The sequence below is a fragment of the Erigeron canadensis genome, chromosome 3 (assembly GCF_010389155.1).
Source record: "Erigeron canadensis isolate Cc75 chromosome 3, C_canadensis_v1, whole genome shotgun sequence".
In the NCBI taxonomy this organism is placed as follows: Eukaryota; Viridiplantae; Streptophyta; class Magnoliopsida; order Asterales; family Asteraceae; genus Erigeron; species Erigeron canadensis.
In genome coordinates, this window is record NC_057763.1 from 1,245,616 (window position 1) to 1,262,738 (window position 17,123).

Below are 17,123 nucleotides of genomic sequence, written 5' to 3' on the forward strand. Positions count from 1 at the left end.
TGTTTTGTGTGATAACAAATTAAATATGTTATCTATCAAAGTTGGTGTGGGGGTAAAAGCTTTGGTGCTGGTAGTGAAACTCCTTGCCAATGAATTACTTAACTCCAAACATTAGGGAGATTCGGGAAGAAAGCAAAGCTTCCTGGGTTCGGGAAATTAAACAGAAACATAATATCAATTTCATAGCTATTCATGTTACTCTAAAAACTGATTGTTCTTCAATTCAGATTAAAAATTTCATTGTTGGGTAAAGACTTAAAATGGCAGATCTTGGGGTTTGTTGTCAATTTGGGAGTGAAGACACAGAATTACATTCTCATTAGTGGGCCGATTAGGCATTCTCAACAGACTCGGATTATGCCAGAACTCACAGCTTTGATGCATTCAAAAGATAGGTATCAATTATCAAATAGTTAATGGTATAATTCGGCAGATTTATACAATTTGATGTTTAAGAAGATTCTCTTTTAGTTAGTTTGGTTAAAATAGTTAGGGAATAATACATTAAATTAAACATGGAACATGATAATGACAGCCCTAAAGGCTGTCACTAACAACTTATTACATGCTTAAAAACTTGTACATTATATATTAAAAACCGCCCCCTGATTTCCTAACAGCAAGGTACAAATTTTTATGCACCCAATTAATTGTTAATGACAACCCTAATGGCTGTCATTAACAAAACCCATTAAACATTATAAATAAAAGGGATTTTCTAAATAATGTCCCTAAGGCAATGGTTTAGTTTTTTTATTATGGAAAGTATTCTTCACTTAATGTTCCAAATGACAACGTATCAAGAACTTTTAAATCCTTTTTTTTTGTCACATTTATTAACATTAACTAATTTACCTAATAAAACTACTATTAAAAAATAACATTTAGAACAAATCATTTACTCTTTGACTACTTTTATATATGTCATATATATATTTATATATGTGTGTGTGAGTGTGTCGATCTACTTCAAAAGACGGTAAGAAACAAATTCTAAACCATGTTGCAATTTCGGTGAATACGTACATAAAGGAAGCGGATGTCATTCAGAATTTATAAGAATTTAAACACGCATTCTTTATCGTTAACAGTGTGACACTCGTTTTTTATATCTCAATCCCTTGAAAAAATATATTTACTCGTAAGAATTTATTTATGTAATGTTTATCTGGTAATGATGTTTTTATATAAACTTTCTATTGTAAAGTATCTAGTCATGAGTAATTTGGATTTGAACAAAGCCTCCAACCGTAGAAGAAGATGAGACTTATTGATCATGAATCTTTCGTTCGGCAATTTTTTTAAATTTTCGAAGAGGCACATCTTTTCTACAAACACACTATGCCTACAAAATGGTTTTTCTACTTGTAAAGATCGATTTATTAAATAAAAAAGGGTTTGTAAGAGGTGTCACTAGCAGAATACGAGGTAAAAAACCACGTACTCGAACAAATTGAATCTTTAACGAAATAAGGTGTCTATGAAGGGTGAGTGTAATCATATACGTATTACTTTGAAAAAAACTTTGACATGTTCTGGAAGAGAAGATGGCGGCATGTGATAACATTTATCAAGTATCACAATCTTGAATTGCTATATCTCAACCATCACAATCTTGAATTGCTATATATCACCCGGTATATATTCATTTTCTGCTCGCTAAACACATCATCACAGAAGAAAAAACACATCAACATTAATTTATTATTCAAAATGCATGAATTGCAACACCATTTAGGATTTGTGTGTCTTACCATTTATTAGAGAAGATTGATATATAAATACGTATGACATATATATAATTAGTCAAAGTAGTAAAAAATTGTCTATACAAGTCTGTTATATTTTTATTAGGTAAATGAATTATAGGTAACTGAATTTTAGTAGTATTTTATTAGGTAAATGAATTAAAGGTAATAAATGTGATCCAAAGGTTCTTGATACGTTATGATGTGAAACATGAATTGAAGAATAGTTTCCATAATAGAAAAACTAAACCGTTACCTTAGGAGCATTGTTTAGAAAATCCCTTAAACTAATTAGCATTCAAAACATAATAATAAATAGCATTCAAAACATAATAATAAAAACACAATAATAAATAGAATAGGAATAAAAAGTTTCAGGGTAATTAAGGGACTAAAGTATTTTAATTATTTTAAACTAATTAGCATTCAAAACAGTTTAATAGACAAGAACTATACTGCTAAATGCGTGTTTTACTGCCAACGATGACTAGTCCAACTGGTAAGAGGCATCTCAGGTTTTACCCAAGGTCTTGAGTTTGATCCTTATGGATGACAAGTCTTAGGGTTTTTTCCTCCGAATACTTGTAACGGCCCATGGTCAACATCTCGTTGTCTAGGGTACGTGCGAGGCTTCACCATTATACAGTGAGGTTTTCCTGATGTCGCATACCGACTGAATGTTCGAAAAAAAGAAATGCATGTTTTACTCTATCCCACATATGGTACCTCCCGACAGAAGCAAAGCAGCTATTCTTGTATCTACACGTGAATTATTGAACTTTAATTAGACTACAAAATATTCCAATAAGTTTGATTTAATATAGTCACATATAATTATTATATTCATAACATGAAACTTAAATTATATATTGAATAACAAAATAGCAATATAAATAGTATTAGTTTGGGTAAAATATAATAACAATTAGATATAAAAGTTTCTATAAGAGTATTATAGTAATTAATAAAAAAAAAAAAAAGGAACATAGTATTATAGTAATAATAAAAATAGGAACATATATAGATAAATTAATACCCAAATTTTATAATTTGTCCAGTCTCAATTTGATACCGCTACAAAATTGGATCCAATTGATAAAATATTATAGACTGGGATTTTCAAGAATTTCGGCTCATTAGACCCTGGTTGGATAGCGGACATTGAACCGGCCAGTCCAAAATCAGACCGATATTCGGAACGTTTTAGACCAGGTCAAAGAAAGTAAAATCTTTGGACAGGTTACCGGAGATGGATCTTCGCGGTCGGGAGGGTTGCAATTTTCAAGAAGGGACTATGTGGCTGGATACATAAGGCGTTGGAGACGTAATTGAAGAGGGTGATGGGTTAGTGGCGGTTAGTGACAATAGCAGTACGTTGTAGCGGGAATTTGTAAAAAGAGACAGATCAAGGGTCGCACCATGAAGTGTTTTCTGATGAAACGTTTGCATGGTTGTGGTGGGAAGCAGTGGCATATATAGTTGGTTTTTTTATAAAACGATGGTGGCTTTTTTGGTATAATATTTGGTTAGAAGCAGACGGCATATGAAAAAATAATGAGTGGTGACGTTTTATAAAAGTTGTACCAGCTTGTGCTAGCCTTACACAACTTTTATTGACTTTTTTAAATAGTAATAAATGTCAATTTTCATTTATCTAATACTATGTTATAAAGCATTTTGTTTTTTTTTTTTTATTTAGAAAATAGCCAACTAACAAAAAACAATCTTCAATATACGAAAATACCTTTTTTTTTCAAATTCACTAAAAATACCCATAAAATCACAGGACCGCAAGGAGGAGATGTGGATCGCAAGAACTCCTTGCGGATCGCAAAGACTCCTTGCGATTCTCAAGCAAGGCTTGCGATCCGCAAGCACTGCTTGCTATTTTGACTTTTTTTGAGTAATCCATAATTAAAAAATTCAAAAAAATCTCACAAAAAAATCTTATCCATAAATAAAAAAAAGTCAAAATCACAAGCATTGCTTACAGATTGCAAGAATTGCTTGCGGATCGCAAGCATCGCTTGCGATCCGCAAGCATCGCTTGCGATCCGCAAGGAGTTCTTGCGCTCCGCATCTCCTCCCTGCAGTCTTGCGTTTTTATGGGTATTTTTGGTGTATTGGAAGAAAGTTGGGTATTTTCGTATATTGAAGATGGTTTTTGGTTATTTAGGCTATTTATTTGAACAACCCAAAATACCCCGATTCTTTATTCACTAATTTAAACATCTCTATCTAATATACCTATAATAACCTTAAATCTCAATCACTTTTTCTCTCCTAAAATGTCAACCACTTATTTTTTTCTCTCATCTATAAATCATTTTATTCCTTTAATTCATTCAAAATCTTTTATCTCAAAAATCGTATATCAATAAATTATAAAAATTGTATGGATGTTTATAAAATTCCATGCTCTTTCATTAGAGATGTCATTCGATATACTTTCGACGAACTTTTAAATCCAAGGGCGGAACCCGTACGGCTAAGACATTTGGCTATCATACTTATGACTTGACTTATCACCCCACCATCTCACCGCCTCAACGCCCAGTCCCTCTTCTAACTAAAAAGAACTACAATTGCAAACGAACACTAATTGGGTTTGTATGTTAATTCTTAGCATTGCAATTTTAGAGATGCAACTCATAAAGGGATCAAGTCATGTGTTCGTTCGCAAGTGTAGAAGAATTTGGATTGAGATAAAATTTTGGGTAAAAGGTAAACCCTGGTTAGATTCACTGAAATAAATTTTGGCAACAAGATAATCGTCTTTTGATCATTGCCACACGAGGGAAGGTACAGATAATGAGATTATCACCATCGCTCATGTGTGTGTAGTCCTCGCAGAATTGTGCATTAGAAGCTGTTATAATATGTTTCCATTAAAAATTAATCTACATCAAAAAAATTTGACAAAAATATTGCTACACTGCTTAATATGAGCTCAATAATGATACAAAAATTACATTGACAAATTGCATTAAAGTAAGAATTCTGTTGTTGTCCTACATAAGAAGAACACAAGTGCTATTTTACGGTTTTACTTCTCTACCAGATCGGTAAATACAGCATTGCAAACTAATCTTTCTTGCTAAAAGAAAATAAAAATTAAATTAAATTAAAGCCAGTATGAAGCATAAGCTAATAAATACAGAAGTCGAAGGAGAACGCACAGATATATATTATCCATGACCAGTAGGATCATCAAGCCCACTCACAACAAAACACATCCTGACATGGAGTTGGCATAATACCAGCATTCTTGTTTGTTCATGCTATACTTGACATTGATCTTTGCAGAAATGCATCACAATCCTAAAATCTGAAGGAACAAAGAAAATAGAACAAAACATTAGAAGAGGAAAAATTGACGGATTACCAACTGGCATATTTTTATATAATCTATATATTTACACCTAACTTTGCAAACCATGATGAGTGTACACCATCACCAGAAAAATGGATCAACATAACCTTACCCACCTCTAAAGTTGAAACTTCCAAACAAACCTTATTCTCTTACTCAAAGTTACAGATAGAGTGCAAAACAGAAGCAAACAATAAAATGGAAATGTTTAAGAGAAATATTTGCTTAATAAGAAAATACTTTTTGAGTGATTTGTACCTCTTCTGCAATAATTTTGTTAAAGTATTTTTAAAATATCAAATGTATTTGTTTTGCCAAAAAACGTAACAAAATACTTGTAATAACTATAAGAACAAGAAAAGATAATATAGATAGGCAAACATCACAGAATGTGTATAAATAACTATTATCCAACAAATAAATGCCACGTACGTATTTATTTAGCAATTTGATCACCTACAGAGACTAATGTAGATGTAAAGAAAGTTAAAAGAATGGAATAATTGAGATGTAAACTCTACCCTTTTAACCTCTATTTTTCTTCCAACCGACGGAGCACTGACTCTGCAAAACGTTGCTGCCTGCAAGACATTGAAAGACAGAGTCCCAATACATATAAATTAATGTTGCCGTTATTAGTACATAGAGACAATGCATAAAATGGAACCAACTTTATCAAATATCTGTTCCGAGTAAACAAGTTAGTTTCAAATCGGGAAAAAGTGAAAAACCAAAAAAGTTTCAAAAGTTTATATCGAAATTGATTTGTCAAGTGAATTTGTATTCAGTTTTCATGCCAGCAGAGTTGGTACCACAAAAGATAAAAGAAAAACAAGTTCAAGGTTATTGAGACATTAGCTGCCACATCATTATGTTTCCAGGGAAACTGAATCAGATTACCTTGAATCAAAGTTATTAGAAGTTTGCTACCTATAAAATCTTTTTTAATTCTCAAGGATCTGTGTAAGCTAAAAAAGGTTGGTTATCTATAATAGTATTTTGACAAAAGTTGGACTTAGGAAAATAATAAAAGTTAGCTTACTTGCGTTCCCTATGTTTTGGGCTAGGGCGAGAGTATTTCAAGTACCCATCCCAAGGGACCATCTTAAGACCTGCACGAACAGAGATGATGTGCCTGACCCTGCAACAGAGCAAATTTAAGAAAAGACAACTTTAGACACTGGGGCATTAAAAGCAATTACTCTGCATATTTTAAGCTAAGCAGAAGCCGTCAAACCTTTCTGCGAACTCAATAGCTGTTTCTCCGGGCTTCATATTTTGAGGCTCAAGGTACCAAACATCACAAACCACGGCCCATGATGTCATCAATTGCAATAGGTGGGTTGTAAAGGATTGTCTGCAAAACGAAATTACTCATTTTGACACACGTCAATTGAATAAATGAAAATGAAATCAACATAGATTTGGACAAAAATCTCATACTTTTTGCTATTCCAGAAGGCATCAACAAAAATCTTGTTGTACTTGATCGCAATTGGGCAGACAGTGGCCCCAAGTTCAAATGCACCCTAGATACAGATTACCAACATATCAATACAACTATGAAGATGGTGAAATATGTTATTATTTCGAACCAGAGTTATGACCTTCAACAAAACAATGGCATATGTATTTCCACCAAACCAAGTTTTACCCAAATTTGTAAACCGATAACAAATCGTAGGGAGCAAAACTATAGTTCAAAACTTCAAATCACCAAATGCATGATTTGTTGCCAAGAAAGCTGTTCTTAACAATAGTTTTAAAGTGTGACAAAAAAAAAAAAAAAGAAGAAGAAAAAAGGCAGCCCCAGTGGGTTAAATCAAAAAAATTTTGGGTCAGCACAAGTTTTTTTACTATGGGTTTGATTGGTTTAGGCATCCCACAAACATCTTTTTGTTCCTTTTTTTTTATCAAATAAAGTATCTTATTACAAAGTTTTATCTTTAAACACAATTTTGAGATTTATACAATCTAAATATACTTTGGAAGACTTCTGGCCTGTTTGACTTGTTTTCAGTTTTGCAAATCTAGGTTTATCAGTTTCGTAAGACAAAACTATGACCCAGATCTACCCATATAAACACAAATGAGTCATGCCACCTTTACCGTAAAGGATCCTTCTTCCGATAGATGGAAACAACATTCTGATGTAACCAATCAACTATCTCACCATGTAAACATAATATTATATAAGGGTGAGCAAAAAAACGAACCGAATACACCAAAAACTGATCTATCAGAACTGACCCACTATAAAACCAATGGATCAGTTTGTTAATTTTTGATTAACTGATTGGATCGGTTCGGTTTGGTTAGGTGGATAAAAACCGACCCGCTATCCGCTCCAATTACCTTCAATATGCTTTACTTAATATATGTTGCATGCGAATCATGATCTAAATTATTGGAATTTGACCTTTTGAACTTCTTTATTAGACTACAAATTTATTATAGTTTTGGATGGACTTGAAGTTTTAAGTATAATGGGTTTTCATTTAGTTAATTTAATGGGTTTTCATATATCTTTTGGGCTTTTAACTAATCGTGAAAAAAAAAAAAAAGAAAAAAAAAGAAAAAAAAAAAAAAAAAACAGGTTCATAACGCTATTTGACTTTCTGCAAAGTTTTGCAATCTATCCTTGATGTTAACATATGAAAAACAAATATAACTGAAACTGAACAAAACCAACAAACCAAAAACCAATCAGTTTCAATTTAGGATTATTGGATAGCTAAAATTTTCAGTTCGGATTTTGTTTTTGGCCCAAAACTGAGCCATACTCACTAGCAAGTACAGCTAATTCAATATGGGTCAAGAAATGTACCTTTTTAAACATAACAGTGTAGTTATTATTTACACAAGTTCCTTCAGGGAATATAAGAAGAGGATTGTTGTCGGCTCCTTCAACATGTTCCCTTAACCTGAAATGCAAGGATATATCACGACTTTGTACAAACCTGACAAACAAAAAAAGAACAAAGCTTGGACTGAATACACTTCACATACTTTCTAGCTACTATTTCACGATCCTTTGCTTCAGAACGATTGAACCATATACATCCCACACTTTCCAAAATAGTGCTTTGCAGAAGTCCTGCATGAAAAGCAACATTAAATAACATTCTTCATACTTTATTTTTTCCACAGGTCATTCTTTCATGTCTCAAATTTAGCATTTCACATAAAGTTCCCAAAGTTCATTAGAATAAACAGAAACATATAGGTCAATATATTGAGATACACAAATTAAATATGTGCACGTACCAACCCAGCCAGGGTGTTTCTGCATAATGACTGCAAATGCAGTCATCTGTTCTAAAACAATGAAATCAATCATTGATGTATGATTGGCCACAAATACCTGTTTATCCAATAAGATAGTTAACTATAAACTGTCCAATATGAAACTGAAATTAGATAAATTTAAATTTATATAGGACTGATGCATTAAAGCTAAAAGTTTAAAAAGAAAATCTCAAAGGTTATACCTGTTTTGGCCTTGCACATGGTCGTGGACCATGATACTTGACAACCCCTGTCCATGATGCCACAAAGAAACTGCAAATCAACTCAACCAGAGCTCTCTGTGACCCATATAAACGTATATGTGATTAGCCATGGTTAAGCAAAGCAATGCAGGTATGTATTTGGCAAAATTTAAATCACAACATCAAATCTATAGAACTATGTATCACTAACATTAATAATATGTGCAAATTTGGGTGTGAATTAGCTATTAGCAAAGATCTGAAAAGATGCCAGAAATACAGCCATACCTCTAACCTTTTCCTCAATTTATCATGGCCTTTTAGTAGCATATGCACAGGAATGTAGCATGAGAGGAATATTATCCATCCTAGTGTTAGAATAATAACTCTGCAGTAGGCACAAGAGCAAAGAACCAAATGGTCATAAAATAATGCCCACTTAAGCATGAATACAGACTATATACATGGTTAGCATTCATAAAATTTACAGTCTGGAATGGGGCACGCTAGTGGGTTATTCCAGAGAGGAGAAGGTGATAAGCATAAGAATTATACTTGCGGGTGATAAGCATAAGAATTATACTTGCAACTCCATTTTCAAACCACTAACAAACTTGCAATACTCAAAAAGAAGTTTGTTGGTGACCATCAAGTTATCTCACAACTTGAAGAGTGAGTCTCTTATTCTAAAAGAAAATTGGGTCCCTTTGTAGGCTCCATTATTTGTTCTGTGGGACAAAATGAATGTTTGTGTTGATCTCAACTTATCCCAACCCATTTATAAGAACTACATGCCCAAGAATGATTATGTATTTATGTTTGCATGAATCATTATATAATTATACATATGAAATATCAATCACAATTGTTCAAAATGTTAATCATTGTTTAGAGAAACTAAACAACTAAACTAGCATCAGAGAGCTTCTTCTGCCAATAATATACCAGTTTTTCTCCCAGTTTCTCGTTGAGCATAAGGTTACATCAACCAAAGTAATATACAGTCGGATAGCAGAAATGCTTACCTCGTTGGGAACAGAACCCCATATCTAACTACCACCCCCAAACACCACAATGGGAACAGATATATGTTCCAGTTCCAAGGCTCTGGAGGGTTTGACTTGAAACATCGCGTGAATGAGTCCTGCTCATGCATGAAGGAATTACGGTAAAGACATTTCAAAATAACCCCAGATGGGGTCTAGGCGAGAAGATATTTCAAAATAAACGACAATTATCGTGCCAATTATAAGGAAGATATTTCACATCCATAGTGAAAGGATGGTAAAATCAGCATGAAAAGATATTACATGCCTAAACATCTTATAATATCGCATAGATAAACAACGATAGGATATCAAATGCACATCCACATGTTAACCCCAGTTCCACTTGGTCATGGCGTGAGTAACTTTTGTGCATATTTTCTAATGAACGTTCTTTTAATTCCATTTCAAATTTTTACTATCTAACTTTGTCATGCATTTTCCGTTAACTCTTTCATCGTTATATATAAATATCAAGTACAGTATAATATAATATAAAATAAGCATATCACCCCTGATGAATATCATTTCTAGTACAAATGCAATCAAATTTGGTAGCCAACTTACACAAAAACAGAATATACTCGAGAAATTAAAAACTTATGACGCTCGGGTCTGCGTTTGACTATAATAATCTATCTAGTTACTAGAACATTATTCCAATTTCTAAGCTATATTTTCAATCTCCTATAACCACAATAAATTTTAAATTTACATAATTATAATAATAATAATAATAATAATAATAGGCGAGATTTATAACAAATTAAAAGAGATAAAAAGAAATAAGAATAATTACATCAACAATGGCTCCAGCAGCTTCTGTTAAGGTCGGTGATATATCAAGCAAATCACGCCTACCAAAAAAAAAAATCACACATACACATTACATATATATAGAGAGAGAGAGAGGGAGGGAGAGAGAGGGATATAGATATATTACAAAAGGAGTTTTTTGTGAGGAGGAGAAAGTTGTTGGAAAGAATCAGAAGGAAAGTAATCTTCAATGTTAGGGCGATCCAGGTCCAGCTCTGAGCTTGATGTGCTTAGCTTGTTCTTATTGCTCATCTTTTCTGGTTTTTTTTTTTCTTTCTTTTTCTGTGAGGCAGGAAATAATAATAATAATAAATATAAAAAACATTTTAAAAGCAGACTTGGGTTTGGGTTATTTTTGTGGGTCAAAATTAAAGAACCCACTTCACCACACAGTCACACACACAAAACACCAAAAATAGATGGTCCTCGTATATTTTCTTCAGCCTAGTTTTATGACTTTTATTTACCAGCTTCATTAAACGGGTAAGGGTTTTTTTTTGCCAATAGGTTTTATTTCTTTTTATTAATAACATACCTATAAAAAGAAAACATCAACTTATAGTCTTGGTTTTAGCGATGTACGAGTTAATCTATCTATCGACCTATGATAAGATGAGTTTGTGCTTCCTAATTAAATTCTTAATAGACAAATTATAAATGGGATAATTAATCATCCAGGAGTATGGTACTCCTTTTTTTACATTTAGCGTTTCCTTCTGCTCCACATAATTAGATAAATAATCATCTCTTCTATGAATGTGAGATTGGAGTTTGAAAGATAAGAACAGATACCGTTCTTATGCTTTCCCATTGTAAATATATATCCGTATATGTATGATGTATGATATATACTTGCGTTAAGAAAAATGCTACTCAATAAATTACAATAAACACAAACTAATCGGCAATAAGCAGATTTGAACAGTGGTGGTGCTGATCAAGACAAAATCACAGAAAGTAAATCACTAAAGCTTGTGGCCTACCTAGTGATGCTTCTAAATAATTCGACAACGTACCACCACGACAAAAGAAGCAGACGCCAAAACAGAGATAGTGGAGACATGACCAGAATTTAGATTTTAACCATTTAAAGTAACATCTTTATTATTTCAATATATGTTCATCTATTGTATCATTATTCTCTAATTTTTTTAAATCTTAATTTCATATTATTTTGTGTTAAATAATGTAGAGAGTAGAGATACAAATGTATCATTTTCTAACCTTTTTTAATCATAACGAGATATGTCACCTAGGCGTTGCTCCGAGAGACATTACATTTGTTAACAATTTATTAAAAAATATTATTCAAGAGATAATGTGCTATAAACTTTTTGAAGAAAACATGTATTATTCAAATTATTAAAAACTGACATTTGACAGTTAAAAAATGAACTGTAAAAGTTTTGTGTGAAAGTGAAAGTCGTTCGCATAAAAGTTCAGTGCTAAAAGTGTAAGAGACTTAAATGTTGTGGTGAAAATAAAAGAAAATCAAAAAGTATATAAATTTAGTGCTAAAAGTATAAGGGGTTAAAATGTTGTGGTGAAAGTAAAATGAATAGGAAGTTTATTATTCTTTACAAGTTTTTCCGTACATTTCTTTTTAATATATGTGTTAAAAAGTTTGTTGCTAAAGTGTAAGAGGTTAAAATGTTGTAGTTAAAATAAACGATTATCAAAAAGTAGAAAAATTTAGTGTTAAAAGTGTAAGAAATTAAGATATTGTGGTGAAAATAAAAAAGTTAAAAAGTTTACTAAGAATTATAAAAGTTTTGTTTAAAACGTGTAAATAGTGAAACTATTGTGGTGAAAATATAAAATAAAATAATACTATTCTATACACGTTTTCCCGTACCTTAAAATAAAAGAAAATTAAAAACTATGAAAGTTTAGTGCTAAAAGTGTGAAGAGTTAAAATATTGTGGTGAAAATAAAAATAATACAAAGTTTACTAAAAAATATTATAATTTAATGCTAAAAGTGTAAAAATTAAAAGTTTTGTGTTGAAAATAAAAAGAATAAAAAGTTTCTAAAAAATATTATAGTTTAGTGCTAACAGTGTAAAGATTGAAACTTCTGTGTGAAAGTAAAAAGAATAAAAAGTATACTATTACTAAAAAATATTATAGTTTAGTGCTAAAAGTGTAAAGATTGAAAGTTTTGTGGTGAAAATAAATAGAATAAAAAGTTTTTTAAAACGTATTATAGTTTAGTGCTAAAAATGTAAAGATTGAAACTTATGTGGTGAAAATAAAAAAATAAAAAATATACTATTCTTTACACGCTAAAAAGTTTACTAAAAAGTATTATAGCTTAGTGCTAAAAGTGTAAAGATGGAAACTTTTGTGGTGAAAGTAAAAAGAATAAAAAGTATATTATTACTAAAAAATATTATAGTTTAGTGCTAAAAGTGTAAAGATTGAAAGGTTTGTGGTGAAAATAAATAGAACAAAAAGTTTACTAAAAAGTATTATAATTTAGTGCTAAAAATGTAAATATTAAAACTTATATGGTGAAAATAAAAAAAAAATATGAATATACTATTCTTTACACGATTTTTGATACTTTGTTTTTAATATATATTATAATTTCAATTAAGAAATTACATATCAATTATAAATTAATTACAAATCGTTTGATAAGTCAACAAATTTTAGTGGTGTGACGTACTATTTATATAAAGGTTCACTTAAAAAGTTAAAAGTAAAAAATTAAAAATTCTCTAATGTATTTTAGACAAGATTTCACAAAAAATTCTGGCCAACCAAAACCATGTTCATCGAAGTTGCAAGTTGCTCGTAATTTTTCACGGAAATAAGCTAAGTTTTTGGACTATAAGAGGGGAGGGAGTGGTCGCGCGGTGTGGCCTCCCTGCTAGCGGCATCGCGCGGACACACTGCCGCCGGCCATTCCCTGCAAGTGAGAGGCAAAGAAATTCAGGGAAGAACCCCGATGGGGGGAAGAAAGGAGAGAAAAAGAAGGGAAGAGAGAGAATGAGTGTGATTGGTGGAGATGTTAGTAGTGGGGCCCACTAACGGCTAAAAAAAAATTTATAATTAATTTATAACCATTTCACCTTTTTCACTATAAATACACAACATTTTCAACACAAACAGACGCCAATTTTATCATTCTTTTTCTTCTTCTTCTTATTTCTTCACAAAATTCATAAAAAATGGATCCAAACAAAAATAAAAAAAGCTCTTTATTCAAGAATAATCGAAATCGTTTGTTTAATTTCCCTCAACCCCTCCCAAATCAACCCCTTCCAAATCAACACTTTTCTCAACCTTCTCTTAATCAACAATATTCTCAACCTTCCATAAATCAACAATATTCTCAACCTCTTCCAAATCAATAATACTCTCAATCTCACAATATTATTCAACAATTTCCTCAATCTTCTTATTATTCTTCTTCTTACATCCCACAACCCGCTTCTCCAAATTATGCGTTCAATATGCCTCCACCTCCGCCAATGGATGCTCGAAACTTCACGCCATGGCGGCACTACACGAACCGTCCATGGTATTTTGCCAAAGTGGAGAACGATGAATGCGATTATGGGTCTCTTCAACGACATTAACATCCAAGTGATAAATACTTATTATATACTTCTGAATACTTTTTAATACTTATATATTACATATATATTATATACTTTATATATATATACTTACGTAATACTTTATATATATATATATTTACGTAATACTTATATATTGTATACTTTTTTATATACTTTGTAGAAACGTGCCAAGGGTAGTGGGTGCAACGATTTGGATGTCCAAAATGAGGCGATGAGATTGTATAAGAAACGAACCAAAAAAGATTTTGGTCATATGGGAGAATGGAAGGTCGTGAATACTCGTAATAAATGGAAAGATCAAGAATGTTTCGCCGAGATTTTGACGGCCACGGGAATCACGAATATGGAGGCTAGTTCTTCTTCAAAAAGGAAGTCGACGGAGTATGATTCGGCTAGCAATGAGAACATCCTTCCCGACATGAACGAAGACCCATCCCCTCCCATTGTTTCTTCCTTCAAGTCAAGAAAAAATGAAACCACATCTTCTTCCTCTCATGATGTTGCAGCCGATGATATTAGCGCCTACACGCACGAAAAGCGTGAGTATTTGGTGCTTAAACGCGAGAAGGATCAATTGGTGAAAGAATTTTGGGTTACACAAATCGACGCCTCGAAGTCAAAGTCTCGACAAAGGGATTTGCAGTTTTTTACCGACTCTCATGCTCACGTCACCGATCCGTATCAACGGGAACTCATTAGCGAGAAATGTGAAATCGCTCAAAAGTACGGATGGAGATGTGACTTTTTTTTTTTACGATCTATTTTTTTTTTCCTTTTTTTATTTCGGCTTTATTTTAAATTTGTAGGAAATGTTTGTTTTTAATTTTAAGTATTTTAATGTTTGTTTTAGTTTTTAATGAATATTAAAATTAAATGAAAAAAAAATGAAATGGTATTAAAAATAAATGAAAAAAAATGATGAGGTGGAAATTAGGGGAAGATGGAGAAAGTAGCGTCAGTGATTTGAGGAAAATAGGAGAAGATTAAGGAAAATTGAGTTGAAAGGCTTTTATTGGTTGGTGTTGGGGAAGAAAGGTGACCACTCCCCACCCCTAATATGCACGTGACATGTACTCTTGCTCACACACGGACTGCCCATTAGACAATCCCTGAATTTTTCGACTCATATTAGATTTTTATCACATGCATAGACATGCCAAAATTAAATTATTAATGTTGAAATATTTTAAATCAGGTTACCTTGAAAGGTGGGTTGTAGCTTGATTCATGACACTCACGATTGACAAGTTATAAATCCAATATCTATACTTCATATATAAACAAACTACCTCTCTCCAAATTAAACACTCTACCTTTAAATTCCCTATTTTACCCTTTTAATTTACACTACCACTAAACACTTTAATTCTGAAATATCAAAAATGTCCTTAAGAAAACCTTACACCCGATTTGTCTCCCTCCTTTCCCCTGAAGCTGCTCACATATTATACAAAAAACACACCCATACATCCCCATAACAAAACACACACATACATCCCATCGGAACCGCCTCTCTCTAAAACACACGTAGCCACCGCCCCCCAAAACTGCTGTCGTATGCGCCGTCTAAAACACACATAGCCATAGGTACGGTGATCCGGTAATTACGCATGTACCGCTAATTAACCAACGTTTTTTTCCTATGCTCCACCGCATCGCGCGGGTACAAAGCTAGTAGTTACTATACACGTTATAGGATAGACGCGGATAGAGTGATAGGATAGATATTTATATTTATTATTTATTTATTATATGTTTACAAGTTACAACATAAAAAAAACTTTTATATTTTCATTTCACTTATATTAATGTTTATCGTCACATATGTAGAAACTTTCAAATCAGTAAATTATAAGTATGCCTACGTTTTTTTTCCGTCTGCTTTTTCAAAAATTTATGTAATGTAAATCCAAATCATCATAAAAAACTTATCCACAATTTTGAAATTTATCTCAAAACTACCACCCAAGTTTTATTAAACTTATAAAAAGTTTATGGAAAATCAATCAATCAATTGTGTTGTTATAATAACCCGTACGTCATGTTATATAATTTGTACAATTTTATAATTATATACAAAAAAGGTGGAGCAAAAAGTCGTGTTGATATCTAAAGCAATTGAAAGCATAATGTGTGAATGTGCGACATATCTTCCAATCTCTTCTTACATATCTTCCAATCTCTTCTTTAAAAATTTGGTATTTGAATGCCACCTCGCTAGATTGCAACGTAGCATCGGATTGTAGTAGTTAGATATCAATTAAATGAAAACGTATTCACATGTTTGAAGGCAATGTTTGATAGTATTGTATCAACACTAAATTATAAAATATTTTACTTATATTATAAAGTCTATATTTTAAGTACATTAAGTTTAGAATACTATTCTTTTACCTTACCATTTCCATGCTTACAAAAATTACAACTGTTATCATCTCAATTATCAACTACCTTTAGCGCTACCGACAACATTTTCTAATGTGATATTTGACATTTTGACTTACAGTTTACAAAATGAAACAAAAAGATAATTATCAATCCTGACCACATTATCATATATCATATATACAATAAGTTATGTTATCTATATCTATACTTTTATATCTATCTATCTATCTATCTATCTATCTATCTATCTATCTATCTATCTATCTATATCTATACTCCTCTATAAAGAATATTGACTTTTTATTTTTAGAAATTAAACATATTTTTCAATATTCCCATAATACCCCTTATACGCCACTCTATCTTTAAACCAAAATACCCTCAAACGTTTTTCAACTAACAAAAAACCAAACGCTAACCCTAAACCAACTCCATACCCCTCCCTCGTTTCTCCCAACGCTAACCCTAAACCAACTTTATACCCCTCCCTCGTTTCTCTCTTCTCTGCTAACACCACCGCCAACTTCCCCCATCACTACCACCACCATTAAGCCACCATAAATCGATCAACTTCTCAAAGCCTCACCCGTCGTCGTCTCCTCTGTTCACCTATTTTTTAACTTCTCACAATTAATTCATTTTCTATATTTGAATAATGTAGTGGCATTTGTG

At 32.1% G+C, this 17,123-nt stretch overlaps 1 protein-coding gene across 1 annotated transcript; it reads right to left on the reverse strand.

Moving 5' to 3' along the window:
- Positions 1-4,705: 4,705 nt before the first annotated feature.
- Positions 4,706-10,756, reverse strand: LOC122593823 (glycerol-3-phosphate acyltransferase 9-like). Its single transcript, XM_043766275.1, has 13 exons — positions 10,602-10,756; positions 10,458-10,515; positions 9,638-9,756; positions 8,901-9,000; positions 8,613-8,708; positions 8,389-8,485; positions 8,131-8,218; positions 7,949-8,045; positions 6,565-6,650; positions 6,359-6,478; positions 6,164-6,262; positions 5,643-5,702; positions 4,706-5,076 (listed from the first exon to the last, which is right to left on the reverse strand). The coding sequence occupies exons 1-12, from the start codon at positions 10,724-10,726 to the stop codon at positions 5,654-5,656; spliced, it is 1,134 nt and encodes a 377-aa protein (XP_043622210.1). The 5' UTR covers positions 10,727-10,756; the 3' UTR covers positions 4,706-5,076; positions 5,643-5,653.
- Between the last annotated feature and the right edge of the window lie 6,367 nt (positions 10,757-17,123).

Excerpts from the sequence above, each read along its gene's own strand:
- LOC122593823 (XM_043766275.1), bottom strand. The coding sequence starts at position 10,726 with ATGAGCAATAAGAACAAGCTAAGCACATCAAGCTCAGAGCTGGACCTG. Across the intron at positions 8,219-8,388 it reads GAAACACCCTGGCTGGGTTG|GACTTCTGCAAAGCACTATT; the intron begins GTACGTGCACAT and ends CTTTTCATGCAG. Across the intron at positions 8,046-8,130 it reads CGTGAAATAGTAGCTAGAAA|GTTAAGGGAACATGTTGAAG; the intron begins GTATGTGAAGTG and ends CTTGCATTTCAG.